The sequence below is a fragment of the Mus caroli genome, chromosome 7, assembly GCF_900094665.2.
Source record: "Mus caroli chromosome 7, CAROLI_EIJ_v1.1, whole genome shotgun sequence".
NCBI lineage: Eukaryota > Metazoa > Chordata > Mammalia > Rodentia > Muridae > Mus > Mus caroli.
The window spans coordinates 119,577,735-119,594,156 of NC_034576.1; the positions used below are offsets into that span (position 1 = coordinate 119,577,735).

At 48.7% G+C, this 16,422-nt stretch overlaps 1 protein-coding gene across 1 annotated transcript in view; it reads left to right on the forward strand.

Annotated features, from left to right (window-relative positions):
* The first annotated feature begins 5,576 nt into the window (after window positions 1-5,576).
* Window positions 5,577-16,422, forward strand: part of Xylt1 (xylosyltransferase 1) — a 289,090-nt gene continuing 278,244 nt past the window's right edge. Inside the window, exon 1 of the mRNA XM_021168481.2 lies at window positions 5,577-6,127. Coding sequence (XP_021024140.1) covers window positions 5,774-6,127 — 354 coding nt within the window. The 5' untranslated portion in view covers window positions 5,577-5,773. The remainder of the gene's footprint in view (window positions 6,128-16,422) is intronic.

Here is a 16,422-nt window from a genome sequence, read left to right on the forward strand (position 1 = left end):
AGTGGGAGCCATTTGTTCCCTTTCTCACTGGTCAGAGCATCGCCATTGTCCTTGAAGCTGTGAGACTTCACAGCGCCAAGTGCTGGTTTCAGACATAGCAGATAATCTTTTTTTTTTTTTAAGATGTATTTATTATTGCATCTAAGTACACTGTAGCTGTCTTCAGACACACCAGGAGAGGGAGTCAGATCTCATTACAGATAGTTGTGAGCCACCATGTGGTTGCTGGGATTTGAACTCAGGACCTTCAGAAGAGCAGTCAGTGCTCTTATCCGTTGAGCCATCTCTCCAGCCCAGATAATCTTAATCAAGGACAGTTTCTCTATATCCTTACCTGGGACATCTTTCTCCCATTCTCTTCCCTTTAGCTTCCCATAGCTACTGATGCTTGCAAACCCATGAGCCTTCTTTCTGGACACCTCCTAGCAGCCTGATTTCTTGCTCTCTCTGGACCTTGCATGCAGGAAACTGATCACAGGAAAGTTATTTGCTAACCAGAGCGCCCTCTGCTGATGAAAGAGTCCCTGGAATCACAACTATGTTCAGCTGTTGATCTGTCTGCCTGTAGTGCAGACAAGGCCACTTTACTTCCCTTGGGTGGGATGGGGCATCTACCCACAGCCCACACTCCGGAGGGGTTTCTATGATCCTGCTGCTCAGAACTCCTCTGGCTCGTGGGCATTTGTTGAAGACAGTCAGGGATCCTGTGGGTGGAGGTATTCCGTACTGAAGTCTCACATCATCAAGCACACGCAGGTGAGCCACCTGCTTCCAGCGTCTGTGCTGATGCAGAAGTGAAACTCAGGAGGAGTTTAAAAAATTCTTTTGAAGAGCAAAGTCGGGTCAATTGGTAGCATTTGGGTAAAAACCAACTATAAAAACAAGAAACAGACATGTGATAGAGATTAAAGCGGAAACCATATACCTCACTAAATTTGACTGTTAGTCTGAAGTTGATTTAAATTCAGAAGGAGGCGTGAGAAGCCCAGGCTCTACAGAACCCTGAGGCAGGGATATTTGAAAAGGACTGGATTTTTTTTTACTCGGTGATCAGGTGGTGACCCAGCTAACAGTCATTTTGCCCCTCACTGGCTAATCCCTCTATTTCACAAGAAATAGATGACACACTCTACAAACAATGTCACCGTTTTCATGTGCCCTGGAAGACTTGAGTCTTGAGTCTTTTTTTTTTTTTACTTTCCTGCTTTACAATACTGAGGGTCAAAGATGTTGGGCATCCTGCTCACACATCATGAAATGAAAATGTTGCTGAGTATGGGTTTTGAACCTGGGTCTGTACAAGGCCCCAAACGGTGCCGCTTCTTTCTGGAAGAATGCTCCTGGCTCATTTCACCTGGCCCCAATCCTGCAGTTGATGGATGTTCATTCCACATCCAGAGCTCACCCAAGGCCTTGCACTGTACCAAATAGCAGAGAGAGCAGGCATAAAGAAGTGAGGCAAAAGAGACACTGGAATACCACAAGGTCCTGATGTTACACAGCCTCCTCCATGGAGCCTTCCATAGCCAACCTTTCTCCCCTCTGTTGCTTTTAGCCACTTAACTTTGATAGAAAGAGGCTTGCTTCAAACTGGTAATTCAGACTAGCTTCAAACTGGTAATTCCCCTGACTCGATCTTCCAAGTGTGTGTGCCACCAAGGTTGACTTGATCAGTACAGATGCAAAAAGTTATTTGTATGAGTTAGCTTATTTAATCCTTATAATAAAAAAGTGTCAATAAACTCCCATTATTTTAACCCCCATTTTATGGATGAGGACGTTGAGGCACAGAAGTTAACAATAGATATTTTAAAAACTCAGTTAAAATGCAGCAGAGGGGAGATAGACCAGCTGGTAAAGAAGCTGTCTCCACAGAAACCACAGAAGACGTTGCTCATGATAGCAAGCCCTGGGGTGGGGTGGGGTGGGGCAGTTGATTCTGGGCAGCATAGCTTTTTTTTTTTTAACTTCCAGGCTGAAAATCAAATAGAAATAATCAACAAAGAAACAAACAAACCAAAAAACTCACCCCTGAGGTTCCCTTTTGGCTTTCATGCACACAAACACATACATGCATGTGCACATGCGCACGTTAAGCCTGGGCAATCTATTTCTTATCTATCTCATTCGCTCCTTGCACTGATCCTGGAATTGCTGTCAGTGAAATAAATGTCTTGTCCCTCTATCCTGTTGGACAGTTCTCTGAGGGTGAAGACTATCCCAAACATTTCCTTTGCAATCGCTAGCTCAAGACTAGGCACACCCAATAACTCAAAATGCCCAGTGACAGATCCAGCCTTCCCATCCTTGAAGGCATGGAGAAACAAGATTTGGCATTCGGGGTGGTGGTTGGGAGTCCCACAAATCAGGTGAAACTTCCCTAGAGCTCTGTCTCCTGGGGCCCATAGCACGGGAGCTGGGGAACCACATTTAAAAAGAAAGGTTCCTTGGGGAATCTTCATCATCTCTAGATTTCACTTGCCCAGCAGGATGCCTATGTGTAATAGGGTTCCATGCATCTTTGTGGAGTGAAAAACTGAGCTTCGAAAATCCTGAGGACTCTGAATACAGTGGCTAGAGGCACTGCCGAGTCTCAAGCAGGGCCCTGGCCTCTTTCTTATCCATCAAGGCCACCTGCCTCTCTATGCACAACTGCAAATGAAAACTCCTGTCCCTCTTAATGCAAAAGGGCTATTTCTGTTTGGTAGTTCAGCAAATTTAGGGTACCCACACTTTGCATCTCCCAGCCATCCTGAGATGGGGCATTTTAGATACTCTAAGTTACCCCAGCTCCCAGCTCTCTGTTCCATCTTTACCTCTCTCAAATGTTTGAAGGGCTACTCATCTTGGAGCCAGAAGAAGATAATCCCAGGTGCCACCTCAGGTAAAATTTCCTCCAAAACCCATCAAATGATGGCATCTCTAACCTGCCCAGAGCAACTGGACCTCTTTCTTGCGTGGCTTTTTATGTATGAGTCAAGATAAACAACTCTGCTTCTCCAGGGATTTGGGCCCAGGATCTTTAACCTCAGTGCTGAAGCACTGGGGCCCTGAGGGAGCTGAATCACAGCCTGGACCCTGGAGGACTGCTGTTAACTGTGTCATGTGGAGGAAGCACAGGTCATTGCTGCTTTACAGACAAAGTGCAGTAGAGCTCTTGAAACAAAGGTGGGTTGGGGGCTGGAATATTCCACACAGCCAGTGCAGGACTTGGAGGCTATGTTTACATGACCTCGTGCTACTCATTCAGCACTAAGAACCCTGAAGTCCTTGGGGCGGGGCGGGGTGGGGGAAGATGACTTGACCATGGTCGGGGAAGCTCAATGGAGACTTCAGGGACAGCCGAGGGAAGCCATTCTTCTACTCCCACCTGCTCCCACCCACCTGGCTCTAGGGAACATTTGAATGGCTACAGAGATAACAGATTTACCCCAAGGCCAGAGGTGTATCTCAGAACCCTGGTTAGATTCATTTCCTTGATCTGACTTCCTGAGCTTTGTGACTGGTTTAGGGGTAACTTAGGACCTATAAATTACTCTGTAAGAAAACTCTCTCTGCATCTTCTAAAAGAATCCTGGACTGCAGATGAATAAGTTAGAGCTAGTCTAAGTCACAGAATCTAGGACTCTTGTGATGTTCCAGGGTGAACAGACACTGTGGGAGAAAGAGAGGAGAAAGGAAGAGAAAATTCTGTAGTGGTTGTTCTAGGTTGCTGGATCAAGCCATGCCTGGAGTCAGTGTGCTCTGCAATAACTAGTTCTACAATCCAGTAAGGCTTATTTTTAGATTGTTAAACCAGGTGTTTTATTACACGAACTATAAATATTCCCAACTGATATGCAGATAAGAGGAGACTGGTGAACCAGGGAGCTGCCTCTCCTCTACAGTCTCACTCTTGATGAAGTGGGAATGCCTCTGTCCCTGGCTGCAGAGCTACAGGGGGGCTCTGGAGCAGACTGTAGACTGTCAGGGTAGCAGGTTGGCTGAGGACACAGCTATCCCAGTAGCACTCTCATGAACCCATGGCTCCTTTGCAAATCTCTCTAGGGATGCTGGCCATGTTTTCATCTGAGATTCCATACCTACCTACACCTGACTCCTCTGGCCTTCAAGCTGACTGTAGATCAGAGGCATCCTTTGTCACCTTGGGATGCTTGTACCTGATCCCACATCTGGCACACATCAGTGCTCTGGTATGCTGGTGCAGTGGATGGAAGGGTCCACTTCTCGCCACTGTTGGCCTTGCTCTCTGATAGATTCTGTACATATCCACTCGCTTCCCTTTAAAAACCAGGGTGATGTTTAAAAGGACAGGAGACAAAAGACCAAAAATTCGCTGTAAGTCCCCAGCTCACTGACATAGGTAGACACCAGTCCCATTCACATGCAGACATTAATAGATGCTATGTATCAAAAGGGGAAGTCTATAAGACTGAGTCAGAGAGAGCTGGATGAAGTTTGAGTTCAGAGAGATTATTCCTTCCAAACTCTCACTGACAGAGCTCAGAACAAGGTCAAGGGGGACAGTCCTGGTGGCTCAAGGTCACCAGTCAGTCCAGGAAAATGCTTCTCCTTATAAAGCAAGGCTGGGCTGACCCAGCTCTGAATCTAGTGCACACAGCGAGTCAGACAGACATCAGGAGGGCGGATGGTAAGAAGGGCGTTAAGGGAGGGAGGCTCTGTGGCTGGGAGGGAGACTTCAGCTTGTGGCCAGGGAGGGTTGGAAAACTTCTTTAGCCACCAAAGCATTCACTTGCCAACTGGATTTGGAGGATGTTGGGTTGTGAGTCCTTGGGGACCAGAGAAGTGAGTCAATGAGCCCTGAATCTTTGGTTGCCCTGGAGCGGGGAGGGGGGGGTGTTGACTCAGAAGTCACAGTGCTTGTGCTGATTAACCTCGGAGAGTCATTGAGAACCTCCTCCCCATCGTTTCAGTCAGTGATCCAGGAATCCCAGGCTGCACAAGAGCCGGGATCTGAGACACTCCTACTTTTCTCCCATCTCCACCTGCCAAGGTTTTCTCTCTGTGCAGCCAAAGATCCCGGGACGGAAAACTCTGCGCCTCCTGCAACTCCGCCTCCAGTTTTCTGCCACATGGAACACAGACTCTCAGGACCCTTCTTTCCCTTTTCCTGACCTCCGCAAGCTGAGCTGCCCTGTTGGCTCGTCTATCCTCCACTTTCCGTCTCTCTACCCTTTGCACCGGCCTTTTCGCACCCTTACCTTGTTCCCACGCCTGTTCTGGAGGGTGTCTGTCTGCTTCCTTCGCCTCCACCCCCTCCCTCACCTTCTCCTCCCCACGCTGCCCTCGGCTCCTCCTCCAGGCCCCGCCCTCTGCTCAGGGCCCGCGTCCCTAGTGGCCCCTTCCCCAGCCCTGGTACCCCTAACGCCCGCCCTAGAACCCTGGGGGTTGGGTTGGGGACCCTGGCCCAGGGAAAAGAGAATCGCGAGGGGCCAGCTCCCTCCCGAGCGGTGTCCCCGCGCGCGCGCGCCGCGCCCCCTCCGCGGCCTCCCCGCGCCCGCCTCCCGCCTTCCCCTCCTCCTGGTGACGTCCGGGTCCCTGCCCGTCTGAAAACTCCGCGCCGCGGCGGTGGAGGCGGCGGCGGCGGCGGCGGCAGAGGAGGAAAGGGAGGAGGAGGTGGTGGAGGAGAGGAGCAGGAGGAGGAGCAGCGGCGAGCCCGGGCGACGTCGGCCGGGCCCGAGCGCGGAGCCCCCGGGATAGAGCGCGCACCGGGGTGTCCCGGCACCCCGCTCGCCCCGGGCCGCCGCGGAAGATGGTGGCGGCGCCGTGCGCCCGGAGGCTGGCGCGGCGCTCGCACTCGGCGCTGCTGGCGGCGCTCATGGTGCTGCTGCTGCAGACGCTGGTGGTGTGGAATTTCAGCAGCCTGGACTCCGGGGCTGGAGAGCAGCGGCGCGCGGGGGCAGCGGCGGGAGCAGCCGAGCAGCAGCAGCAGCAGCAGCAGCCCGCGGCCCCGCGCCGGGAGCGCAGGGACCTGGCTGCCCATCTGCCCGCAGCCCGCGGAGGACCTGGAGGCCGAGCCGGCGGAGGAGGAGCACGGGGAGGCGGCCCCGGAGGAGCCCGCGCAGAGCAGCCTGCCAGCCGCGGGGCACTAGCCTCCCGGACGAGGGTAAGGTGCCCTTTGGGAAGGGGATCGCGAGCCCCGCGGACAGAGACAGATGGGCGACCCTACCTATGCCTCACATTGGTCTTGGCCACACAAGTCCCGATATCCGAAGGGACTCTGCGCCCTGGCTGCCTCTGACTGCCCTGGCTGCCCTGGGCAGCTGCAGGGTCGTGCACTGAGCCGCGCTGCTCTGTGCGGAGTCTGAGGACCGCCCCCTTGGGGTCTGGAAAGTGAGCTCCAGAAGAGACTCGCTTTCTAGGGGGTCCTGTTTCCTATCACTCTTTCTGGGCGTCCTACTTGCTCTCTCTCTGGGTGGGGGCGTTGATGCCTCACTCTCCACTCGAGTACGTGCATCGGATCGTGACCGGATCCTCAGTCGCTGCTCAAGGGTAGTTCTCCACGCAGCCTCTTTGGTCTGAGCTGTTTGTTGTGGGCTGAGAAGAGACCTGGAATGAGTGTGTCAAGTCCTCCACCATGTCCCTGGTACCCAAATCAACACTGGGTCTTGCACGCCTGATCTGACTTTTTTTTTCCCCCTCTGGGAATCTACTTCTCTCTCCACCTTCCCCAGTCCCCACCTTCCTCAGTCCCTAACCTTGCCATCTCTTGCCCTCCCTGACTTCACCTCCTTCGGGATTTGCAGCTTCAGGGTACTGCCCCTTGGTCCCAGCTGGCTGTCTCTGACTTGACATGGGTGGCCGGTTGCACTTTCTGTCTGTCTGTCTGGCCACACTATCACCACACCTCCCAGTGTGCTTTGCTCTTCTTGGATGTGGATAGTCAGGTCTCTGAAACTGTCTTCCAGTTCTATTAGTACCATCTGGTTGCCTAGGTGGGGCACCGGCTTGTCTTCCTCTTCTATCCCTAACTTCATTGGGGTATCTGTTTCACCTTTCTCTGAGCTAGGAGGGCAGGAGATCTGAGTCCATAACTACTGTATAGGGTCTCTACTCTGCGTAGGAATGAGTGTCTGTCTGTCTTTGGGCTGGTGTGATATGCCATGTGATTCTCTGTCCATCATCCCAGTTCCCTGCAGAGAACTGCCCAGCTTCTGAAGGACAGTAGCTACCAGGGGAGTGTTTCTAGGATCTGTAGGAAGGGAACAGTCCTTGTTATTGCTTGTCACTCCGGCGGCACTTGCTGAAGACTGCCTAGACACGGCTACACAGCTGTGTCAGAAGTGCTTTCTGACGTGCTTAAGTTCTTCAGGATTGTTTTGACCCTTGTTGCCCGAGCACAGCTCTTTATGTCCGTGGGCTAAAGCAGTCTCAGGACTTGATCTGACAGAACATTTGGCTGCTCTGTAGCTACCAAGGAGAAGTCTCACCCTCACCTGTGGTGATGCTTGGGGATGAGAACCTGAGCATTCTCACTGTCCCCAAGTCCTTTTTTACAGCCAAGGAGACCCAGGCACTCACTGCCTTTGAACTCCTGGAGTTGATCATGTGTTCCAACTGAAAAAAAAAAAAAAAACAAACCAAAAAAACCAAAAATGCTATTACATGTTCTTTCTGAAATTGGAGACCTACTGGGAGGTGGGAGGGACTAGGCTCACTTAGTGCTGGCCCAGTGTGGAAACAGGCAGGGTGGGGAGGGGACCATGGGACTCGCTGTACCTTTTGAAAAGGGGGTTCAGGAGGTACTTTCAGGGTACTTAGACCACCTGTTGAGATCAGTGAGAGAATTATAAAGAAAAAAAGCAGTTGGTTTCTTTCTTTCCCCACCGATGTTCTGAGCAGTGATGCCCAACCCCTCCATGTGTGTTCACCTAGGAGTAATCTCTCATGTCCTAGCCCAGTCACATCAGGTTTGGAATCGGAAGGGCGGGGGTAGATTCCGCAGTCCTAGCAGCGGAGCTTGTCTGCAATTTTGCTTTTATCTGTGGGTTTCGGCGTATCCTCCCGACAGTGTCCTCCAATGTCTCCATTTCTTTAGCTTCCAATGTATATGTATATGAATACATTTTATCTTTTTTTCTTTCACTTTCCCATTCCTGGTAGCTCTCAACTGTCCGGTCCTGCTGGTCTTGGACTTTTTGTCATATGCACAACACTCTCCTCTCTTCCTCCTGTCTCACATTCAGCCCTAGGAGCTGCAGTGTGCACAGGATGGCTAGAGCTAGGGGTCTGTTTGTCCTCCTCAAGGTGTGCCCACCCCAAGCCCTGCCCTTTCATGGAGCTCAAGGAGACCAGAAGGGGGCAGGCTGTTCCCAAAGTCCATCCGAGCTGGAGCTTGGGATACAGGCTGAGAGAGCCACAGACTGCTAACAACTTGCCATTCATTTCTGGACCCTGCCTGGGCTGACTGCATGCATGATGCTGCAAAGGGATTTATGGTGGCATTCAGAACTCTCTCTCTCTCTCTCTCTCTCTCTCTCACACACACACACACACACACACACACACACACATGCACACACACACTTGTGCACACACATGCATGTGCAAGACACACACACACACACACACACACACACACACACACAGATTCCCTGAGATTTTTCCAGATGGCTTCTGCAAATACTGTGGAAGTGTATGCTAGGACAGTGACGTTCGTTTCTGTGCTGTGCTTTGTGGCAGGCTGGAGTAGAGTTGGGTGAACAGTCATGGCTTCAGTGGGTGCGTGACAAAGGGTGTCAAGCAGCTGTTACGGCTAGTGTGTTTCCAAATCCAGACTTATCTGCTTCTCCTGGCTGCTTTCCCCTCTCCCAACTTCCGAACTTCGAGCCTTTTATTTTCGGAGAGCAGTGTCTAGGTACAGAAATTGTACCTGTGGCTGGGCATTGGAGACACGTAAGAGATCATGTTGGTACGCAGGCAGGATCAGAGGGTGTGTGCAGGGATGGTGGTGAAATGGGCATCTCTGTAAAGGTTTGCTAGTGCCCCCTTTCCCTCTCAGCCTCTCTGAGCATTTAAGTATTAGCTTGATGCAAATTACAGCAGAGTTCTGTAGTGGGGCGTTTTCTCTGGGCCTCAGTAAGAAACGATCTTTACTGTAGTCTCAGAATATAAAACAGAGAGCACTGAGCCATAGATGAAGGGGAGTAGTGGGGAGTGAGGGGCCTGTCAGGAAGACTAGCCAGCAGAAGTACCTTAATAGACTCGGAAGGAATGAAAGCTGTGGATGTCACACCTGTATTTTCTTTTCTCTTGCTAAAGTCCCCATAGTCCCAGTGTTAGTCACTTGTGCCTCTAGATACACTGTCACTCAAGGTACTCAGTAAGTTTCCTTTAAGAAATCTAATATTTTAATGTCCTTGCCTACTGTACGAGTACAGCAGAATGCCGTTTTTGTATGATCTGACCCCTTTGAAATGCTGATTTTTTTTTTTCAGCAGAGATCCCTCATTCTTCACATTACTCAGATATCTCCGGACTCTTTCAGACATTAACAGTGACTTTGGAAGAGGGTGCCAGTGGCGTTGGAGGCAAAGCTTTTCTTTCAATCCAAATGTTTGCAGAGAGAACAGAGAGCGTTTGATGGCTGATTTGTTTCCTCCACACTTCCAGTGAGTTATTTTGTCTGATCGAAGCAGGACACTTTGTATATAGAAGTGTGTATCTTTGAGCAATATTTATCTCACTGCAGATATGTCGCCGTCTGCTTTGCCACACACTGGGAATGCTAAATATAATAGATAAGTAGCAGTCACTTTGTTTAATAATAAGATAATAAATACAGGCTGGATATCCATTATCTGAGATACCTTGGAGGAGTGTTTCAAAATTTGGGTTGTGAAAGGTACTTTGGAATATTAGCATGTAAATAAAAAGATAGGGTGGGACCCAAGATTAAACCACACAAAATAATTAACCAAAATTATTGTTTTCGTTCTTTCTCGCTCTCCTTTCTCTCACTCTGATTTCTTTCTTTTGCTCCTCCTGGTCCTTCTTTGTCTTGTCTTGATGACTTGTCTAGCTCAGACTAATGTAAAAACCATGATCCTCCTGCGATTACAACTATGTGCAACCACACCTGGCTTGATCAATCTTATAGACATGGCCTAAATGTAATTTTATACATGATTTGTGCCTGCATTTTTTAACTGTGACCTGTCATGTGAAGCAGGTTTAGAATTTTCCACTTGCCGTGCCATGGCTATGCTTGGAAAATTTGGAAATTTGTGTTTCAGAGCACTTAAGAAGTAGGACTACATACATGCATGTATGTAGTCACTGTCCTATTCTCTCAAGGCTATCAATTCACTAAAGAAAATCCTTTAAAAGGTTGGGTGGTAAAATGCTTGCTAATCTTTAAACAGGAGGCCAACTGAGGCTTAAAATTCATATTTTCTGGGAATTGTTTAACTTTGATCCATGCTCTTAACAGGAAAAAAAATAATGATTTGAGTTAGCACAGAAAGTTGATGTTAGTGTGTGTGTGTGTGTGTGTGTGTGTGTGTGTGTGACTTAGAATGCAAACTATTCTTTAGCCTACCTCTATAATAAGACTCTACCTGTCTACTCTGAACTGCAGGCAATGAGAGGGGCTATAAATCTATGTGCAGAGAGTCTAGGATGCCCCCCCCCCACTCACCCAATATAACTGTGCAGGGTGGGGTTTCTCCAGCCTATCCATTCTTCTTTACAATCTCTCTTCCCATTTTATTCTCCCCCTGACCCTGCCTCTGTGTGTGTGTTCATGTGAATGTAGGCATGTGGATGTGTGTATCTGGATATATGTATACATATGTGTGCATGTGTAGAGGCCAAAGATCAATGTTTGGAAGCCTCCTCTATCACTGTCAAGCTTAAGTTTTGAAACAGGAAGGCTCACTGAGCCTGAAGCTCACTGATTCCAGCAGACTGGCTCACCAATGGGCTCTAGGATCTGTCTATTCCCACCTCCTCAGTGCTGGGATTACAGATGTGTTCCACCGTCCCTGGCTTTTCACTGGGCTGCTAGAGATTCAGCTCAGTCCTCTTGTTTGTACTGTAAGCACTTTACAATCCGAGTCATCTCCCAGCCTCACATCTCTTCCTTCTTTTTTGTCCTTTTCAAGATGCATGAGTATTGTGTCTGCATTTACGTCTGCACAACAGAAGAGGGCATCAGACCACATGAATCTAGAGTTAGAGTGGATTTTGAGCTGCCACGTGGGTGCTGGGAATTGAACTTAGTCCCTCAGGGAGAGCTGTCAGTGTTTTTTACTGCTGAGCCATCTCTCCAGCCCATCTCTTCATTTCTAATGATCATCTACCACAACAAAGGGCAAAGACTTTGGGGAAAGTGAAATGATTACATAACCAATACCACCTGTGACAAAAACCGATTTAAAGAGACAGAAGAGACGTGAGGTCTCTCACTGTACCTGAAGCTCATTGACCCACCAGGCTGGCACACTAGTGAGCTCCAAAACTCTGTCTCTCACCTCCTCCTCAGTGCTGGGATTACAGATGTGTTCCACCATGCCTGGGTATGTGATAGACCCAACACAAATGTAAGAGTCTATAGGATATCCTCTGATATACTGAGGGTCAGATCCCAGCTTTGCACTGTCTTGTCTCCATCGCCTGGGCAGGTCTCTCTCTGCTTCTCTGCAACTTGGAGCCACCTCTGTGGTGTGCAGAGGGAGAAGGCTACTGACTGATTTGTGAGAAGTGGTTTGCTCTGGCCACAGACTGATGCCCCAGCGTCAGCTGCTCTCTCAGTAGGAAAGCCTAGGGTGTTTGGAATAAACATTTGCTGCTTCAAAGTTACTCGATTACAATAGCTTTTGAGTGAAATTCTGCAGTAGAACGCCCGAGGGTCTTTTTGGTGTGGAGCGAGGGCAACCTTGGAACAGGACAGAAGGAGGCAGAGAGAAGAGTCATATTCATTGAGCGTTCACTGCATGCCTGACATTATTTTGGTGTTTTGCATCCATGAAATGTATTCCACCGACTTCCCATCCAGGATGTATATGTGTGTATATGACTGTGTATGTGTGCACGTGTCTGTGTGTCCGAGTACATGTGCGTGTGTGTGGTGTGTGTGTGTATGTATGTGTGTGTGAGTGTGCATGTGGGATTGCCTGCCTGCCTATCTGTCTGTCTGTCTGTGTCTCTGCATCACTCTCTTCATCTATCTACACGTAGGTCCACTCCAGGAAGCAAGATGTTCTGTTACACAATTCATGCAAAGTTGGAACTGAGGGTACCCAACTAGGAATTGTTGGTCTTATCATGACTAGTTGTAGTGTAGGTCAGACATAAAAAAGAGTTCCACAGACACCATCTCCCTGTGTCACTGGACCCTCCCAGCTTCGTGGGAGGAGTCTGCTGCTGTGCTCAGATAGATGAAGAAACTGGGAAGCAATCCCAGGCTGCTCCTTGCCCAGTGCTGCCCAGAGTTCTGAGCTCCTCATCTGTACAGTTTTGCAAAGCCCCCTCATGCAGCCATAGGCTTCTTGAAAGCCATTGCTCCATTTTAACAGATTACTAAAAGTGTGCAGACTCGGGAGAAGAACCAGATCCCCGAAGAACGATGTGAACTGCACAGCTGTAAGCTGTAGAGCTGAGGGCTGAACCCAGGCATCCCACTCTCTGAATGGTCCACTCTACATTCTCTGATGTCTAAGGCCTCGCAGAGGTGGCCTTCTGACCTCAGCATCCCATAACTCCACGGATCCCGACAAAATGCCAAACCCCAAAGTCAAGATTTTGTTTTAGTGTCTTTAGAGTTCAGTGAGATGCTTACACACACACACACACACACACACACACACACACACACACACANAGAGAGAGAGAGAGAGAGAGAGAGAGAGAGAGAGAGAGAGAGAGAGAGAGAGAAACAAAGCCAAACAAAAGAAAGTAACAACAACAACAGCAAAAGGTTTCTGTAATCCAACAAGTGAGCACATCCCTTATACCATGTGTCTGCCCCTCGTTTGGGTGAGGGGTGCACCCAAAACTAGTCTTTAACAAAATTCTTGAGTTTGATAAACAACACAATGTGATGCTCATCCCTCCAGTCCCATGTTGGGTATGCAGACTTGTCAATCCTACTTTCTACTATGTTGTAACCTTTGCTCTGCAGTCCATTTGAAGACAGGATTTTATGGCTTCAGAGAAGGAAGAGAGAAGTGTGGCCTCTAGTGAAACTCATTACAGAGTAACTGACCCCAGTCTTGCCAGAAAGGGAATCCTGGATTCAGGGATGAGGGACGGAGACGGGGGCGGGTGGTGGTGGTGGTGGTGGTGGTGGTGGTGGTGTGTGTGTTTAAGTTTTCCAGACCAGTGGAAAATGTCCCCACCACTGTTTCTGCCACTCCACTCTCCAGTTCAACTACCCAATTCTTATCTCTGGAGGATCCCAGGGCCTGGGCCATTGCAGCAAGTATTATCTCTATGAACATGTAGTCCATGTAGGCACTTCCTTCCTCTTGCAATAGGCATTACTTACTTATTTGCCTGAGGAAACGCCTTGGGCTGTTCCTTTGTGATCCTTGTGGCTAGCTCATCCTTCCATCATCAACCAAAGACTTACAAGGGGGTGCGGGGGAGGCAGATGGGTGTCACTGTACCATTGGGGAGGAATACTGGCGTCAATCACTACCAGAGTCTAGAAGCACAGACCCCTAACCAGATGGGGAAAGATGGGAACTTATTATCAATTAATTCTTTTGAGAGTGTTTCCCCATCCACTCAGGGCTCTTGAAGGCAAGTGGATTTGTTCCTGCTGAAATCTGGCTTGCCCCCAGTCAGGTAACCCTGGCTTATCTGGGCTAATGTGCCAGGGGATGCTAATGAAGGAGGGTGCTAAGATATATTTGTGTCTACTTGTGACACAAGTGAACCTGGGCTGTAAAGTCAACGTTGACCTAACGGTTCCCTGCTCAAGGCCTGCTCACATGGCAACTGTGATAAGGACAGTGCCAAGGAGGGGGACAAGTGTTCTTGACTATTTATCTTGTATCAGAAAACTGTGGATTGACTAGACAGTTCTACTCCTACCGAATCTTTTGTCTCCGTTCTCTCTTTATTGCTTACAAATAATCACCTTGTGCAATGAACTGAGTGGAAGTTAAATTTCTGAGAAGAGTCCAAACTAGGAGTTGAAGGGTGGTGACTATAGAGACTGTCTGAGTCTCTGTCTAGTTCACTGTTGTAAATCTTTTGTCTTTAGCCCAGTTTCATCCCATTTATTCATGTCTACTTACATACATCTATTCACCTATCCATTCACCCATCTGTCAGCCCATCCATCCATCATCGATGTATCTGTGAACGAATGAATGAATGAATTAGTGAATGTATGAATCCATCCACCCAGTGCTCCAAGCCCTCCTGGAGGAGGAGTGGAGCAGGCAAGGGAGGGTTAGAATTGCAATCACAAGCAGCCTGCCAGCTGAACATTTTTCTCTGCTAGGCTTGGATGAGAGATGGCCTCTTGCATACAAGATAAAGGTATTCTCTGGGGAAATGTGAGTGACACTTGGTGTCATCAAGGGGCTCAGAAGCTTTCCAGTCTCCTGCCATTTCAGAACCTTCTGAACAAAGGGCTGATGTGTTCTACTCATGAAATCTAAGCTCCTCACCTTGTATCTGAAAGGCTGAACCTACAGAATAATAAGTGTGGTCAGTCAATTGCAGCCCAAGAGGCAGATTCTGTGCCATTTGTGATATAGGCCAGGCTATGGCATTATCTTTACTTATATGGGACTCAATTTTCTTGTCTGAAACTCTGTGGCCTCATGGGCCTTGATAATGAAAAGTAACTCTGGCCCATTGTCAATATCTGTTTTGCCTTCATACATACATGCATCCATCTGTGCATAATCATTCTATCATCCACCCACCCCATCCATCCATTTATCCTTCCACCTACCCACCCATCCACCCACCCATCCATCCACCCACCTACCCACCCATCCATTTATCCATCTGCCAACCCACCCATCTACTCATCTTTCCATCTACCCATCCATCCACCCATCCACCCTTCCACCCATTCACCCACCTACCCACCTATCCACCTTTCCATCCATCCATCCATCCATCCATCCATCCATCCATCCATCCATGCATTTAACCACACATGCATGTATTTCATATCTATTTTCTATCCATACACCATCAATTCATCTACACATACATGAATGATCCATCTATGTACCCTTCTGTCTGTCCTTGCATCCATCCATTCATCCATTCATGGGATTGCAAATCTACCCATATATTAAGTGCCATAAGGCTGTATGGACTAATGCAATTCTTTTAAATGTAGCCAGGGATGGCAGCATGTGTCACATTTTGTTTGCTATGAATGGCCACACTGGAAATGGTCATACCCTGAACCCTTCAATTCTTAGATCCCTCTCCCACGATCATTTTTAAAAACTCATTTATTAATCAGTTTGCCACCTGTTTGCTAGAAATTTGTGATCATTGTGGACAGCTGAGAGTGACCACATGTCGGTCATTACTACAACAGTTTTCGAGTACCCTCTGTATGATGGAGGTAGTAGAGCCCCAGAGTACACAAACTCTCTCAAACACCAGGTCACTCAGACGATGAGCCTCACAGATAAAGATGGAATCCTGCATTCTCCTGTTTGGTGAAGTTTGTACTTTGTGGCAGCAGGATATCTAGAGTCCCTGTCCCACCCCCACCATCCACTTATGTGTTCCTCATGCCCTGACACTGTAAGGGTGGGCACTGGGAAATTGGGTGTTGTTGAAGAAAAAGGCAAGTGGATCGGTAGAACATTCTGGATCCCCTTGGCTTGGGTTCTAGCTTTATCAAAGATATCTGACTTTCACCTCTATGTCTTTCTGGAGCTTCCTCTGATGGTGTATGTAAACCCAACTCTCCCCTTGGGTCATAGTGATCAAATCTAGGCAATAGAGAAGAAAGTGTTAGGGCACTCAGACCACCCCATAGAGATGAATGCCAGGGCTCCTGTCTCCGAGCAGGGTCCGGGGAGCCTCTCATCCATTCTCTCCGTGATGATCAAGTGATTGAATGAATGCATGCATGAATGAAACTCACTAGAGGTTGTGTGCATTCACAAGCTATCCACACTGACTCCTTGTCCGAGTGCCTGCTGTGAGTCAGGCACTGTGTAAAATGTGGGACCCACCTTCTGCTGGCCGTGCGTGGTGGGGACACAGGAGGATGCCCACGCAGACTAATCACAATGGAGTAGAATCTAAGTTACTGACGAGTGACGGCAAGGCTTAGCGTCGTGGGAGCGATGTGCATCTGGAGGAGGGCGGAGTTTGGGGGTGCAGTTGTGTTCTGCTCACTTTTGGTGTATATTTTGCTAACTTTGGGGTGAGGATATATTTTGGAAGGATGCTTTTTGCTAAAGG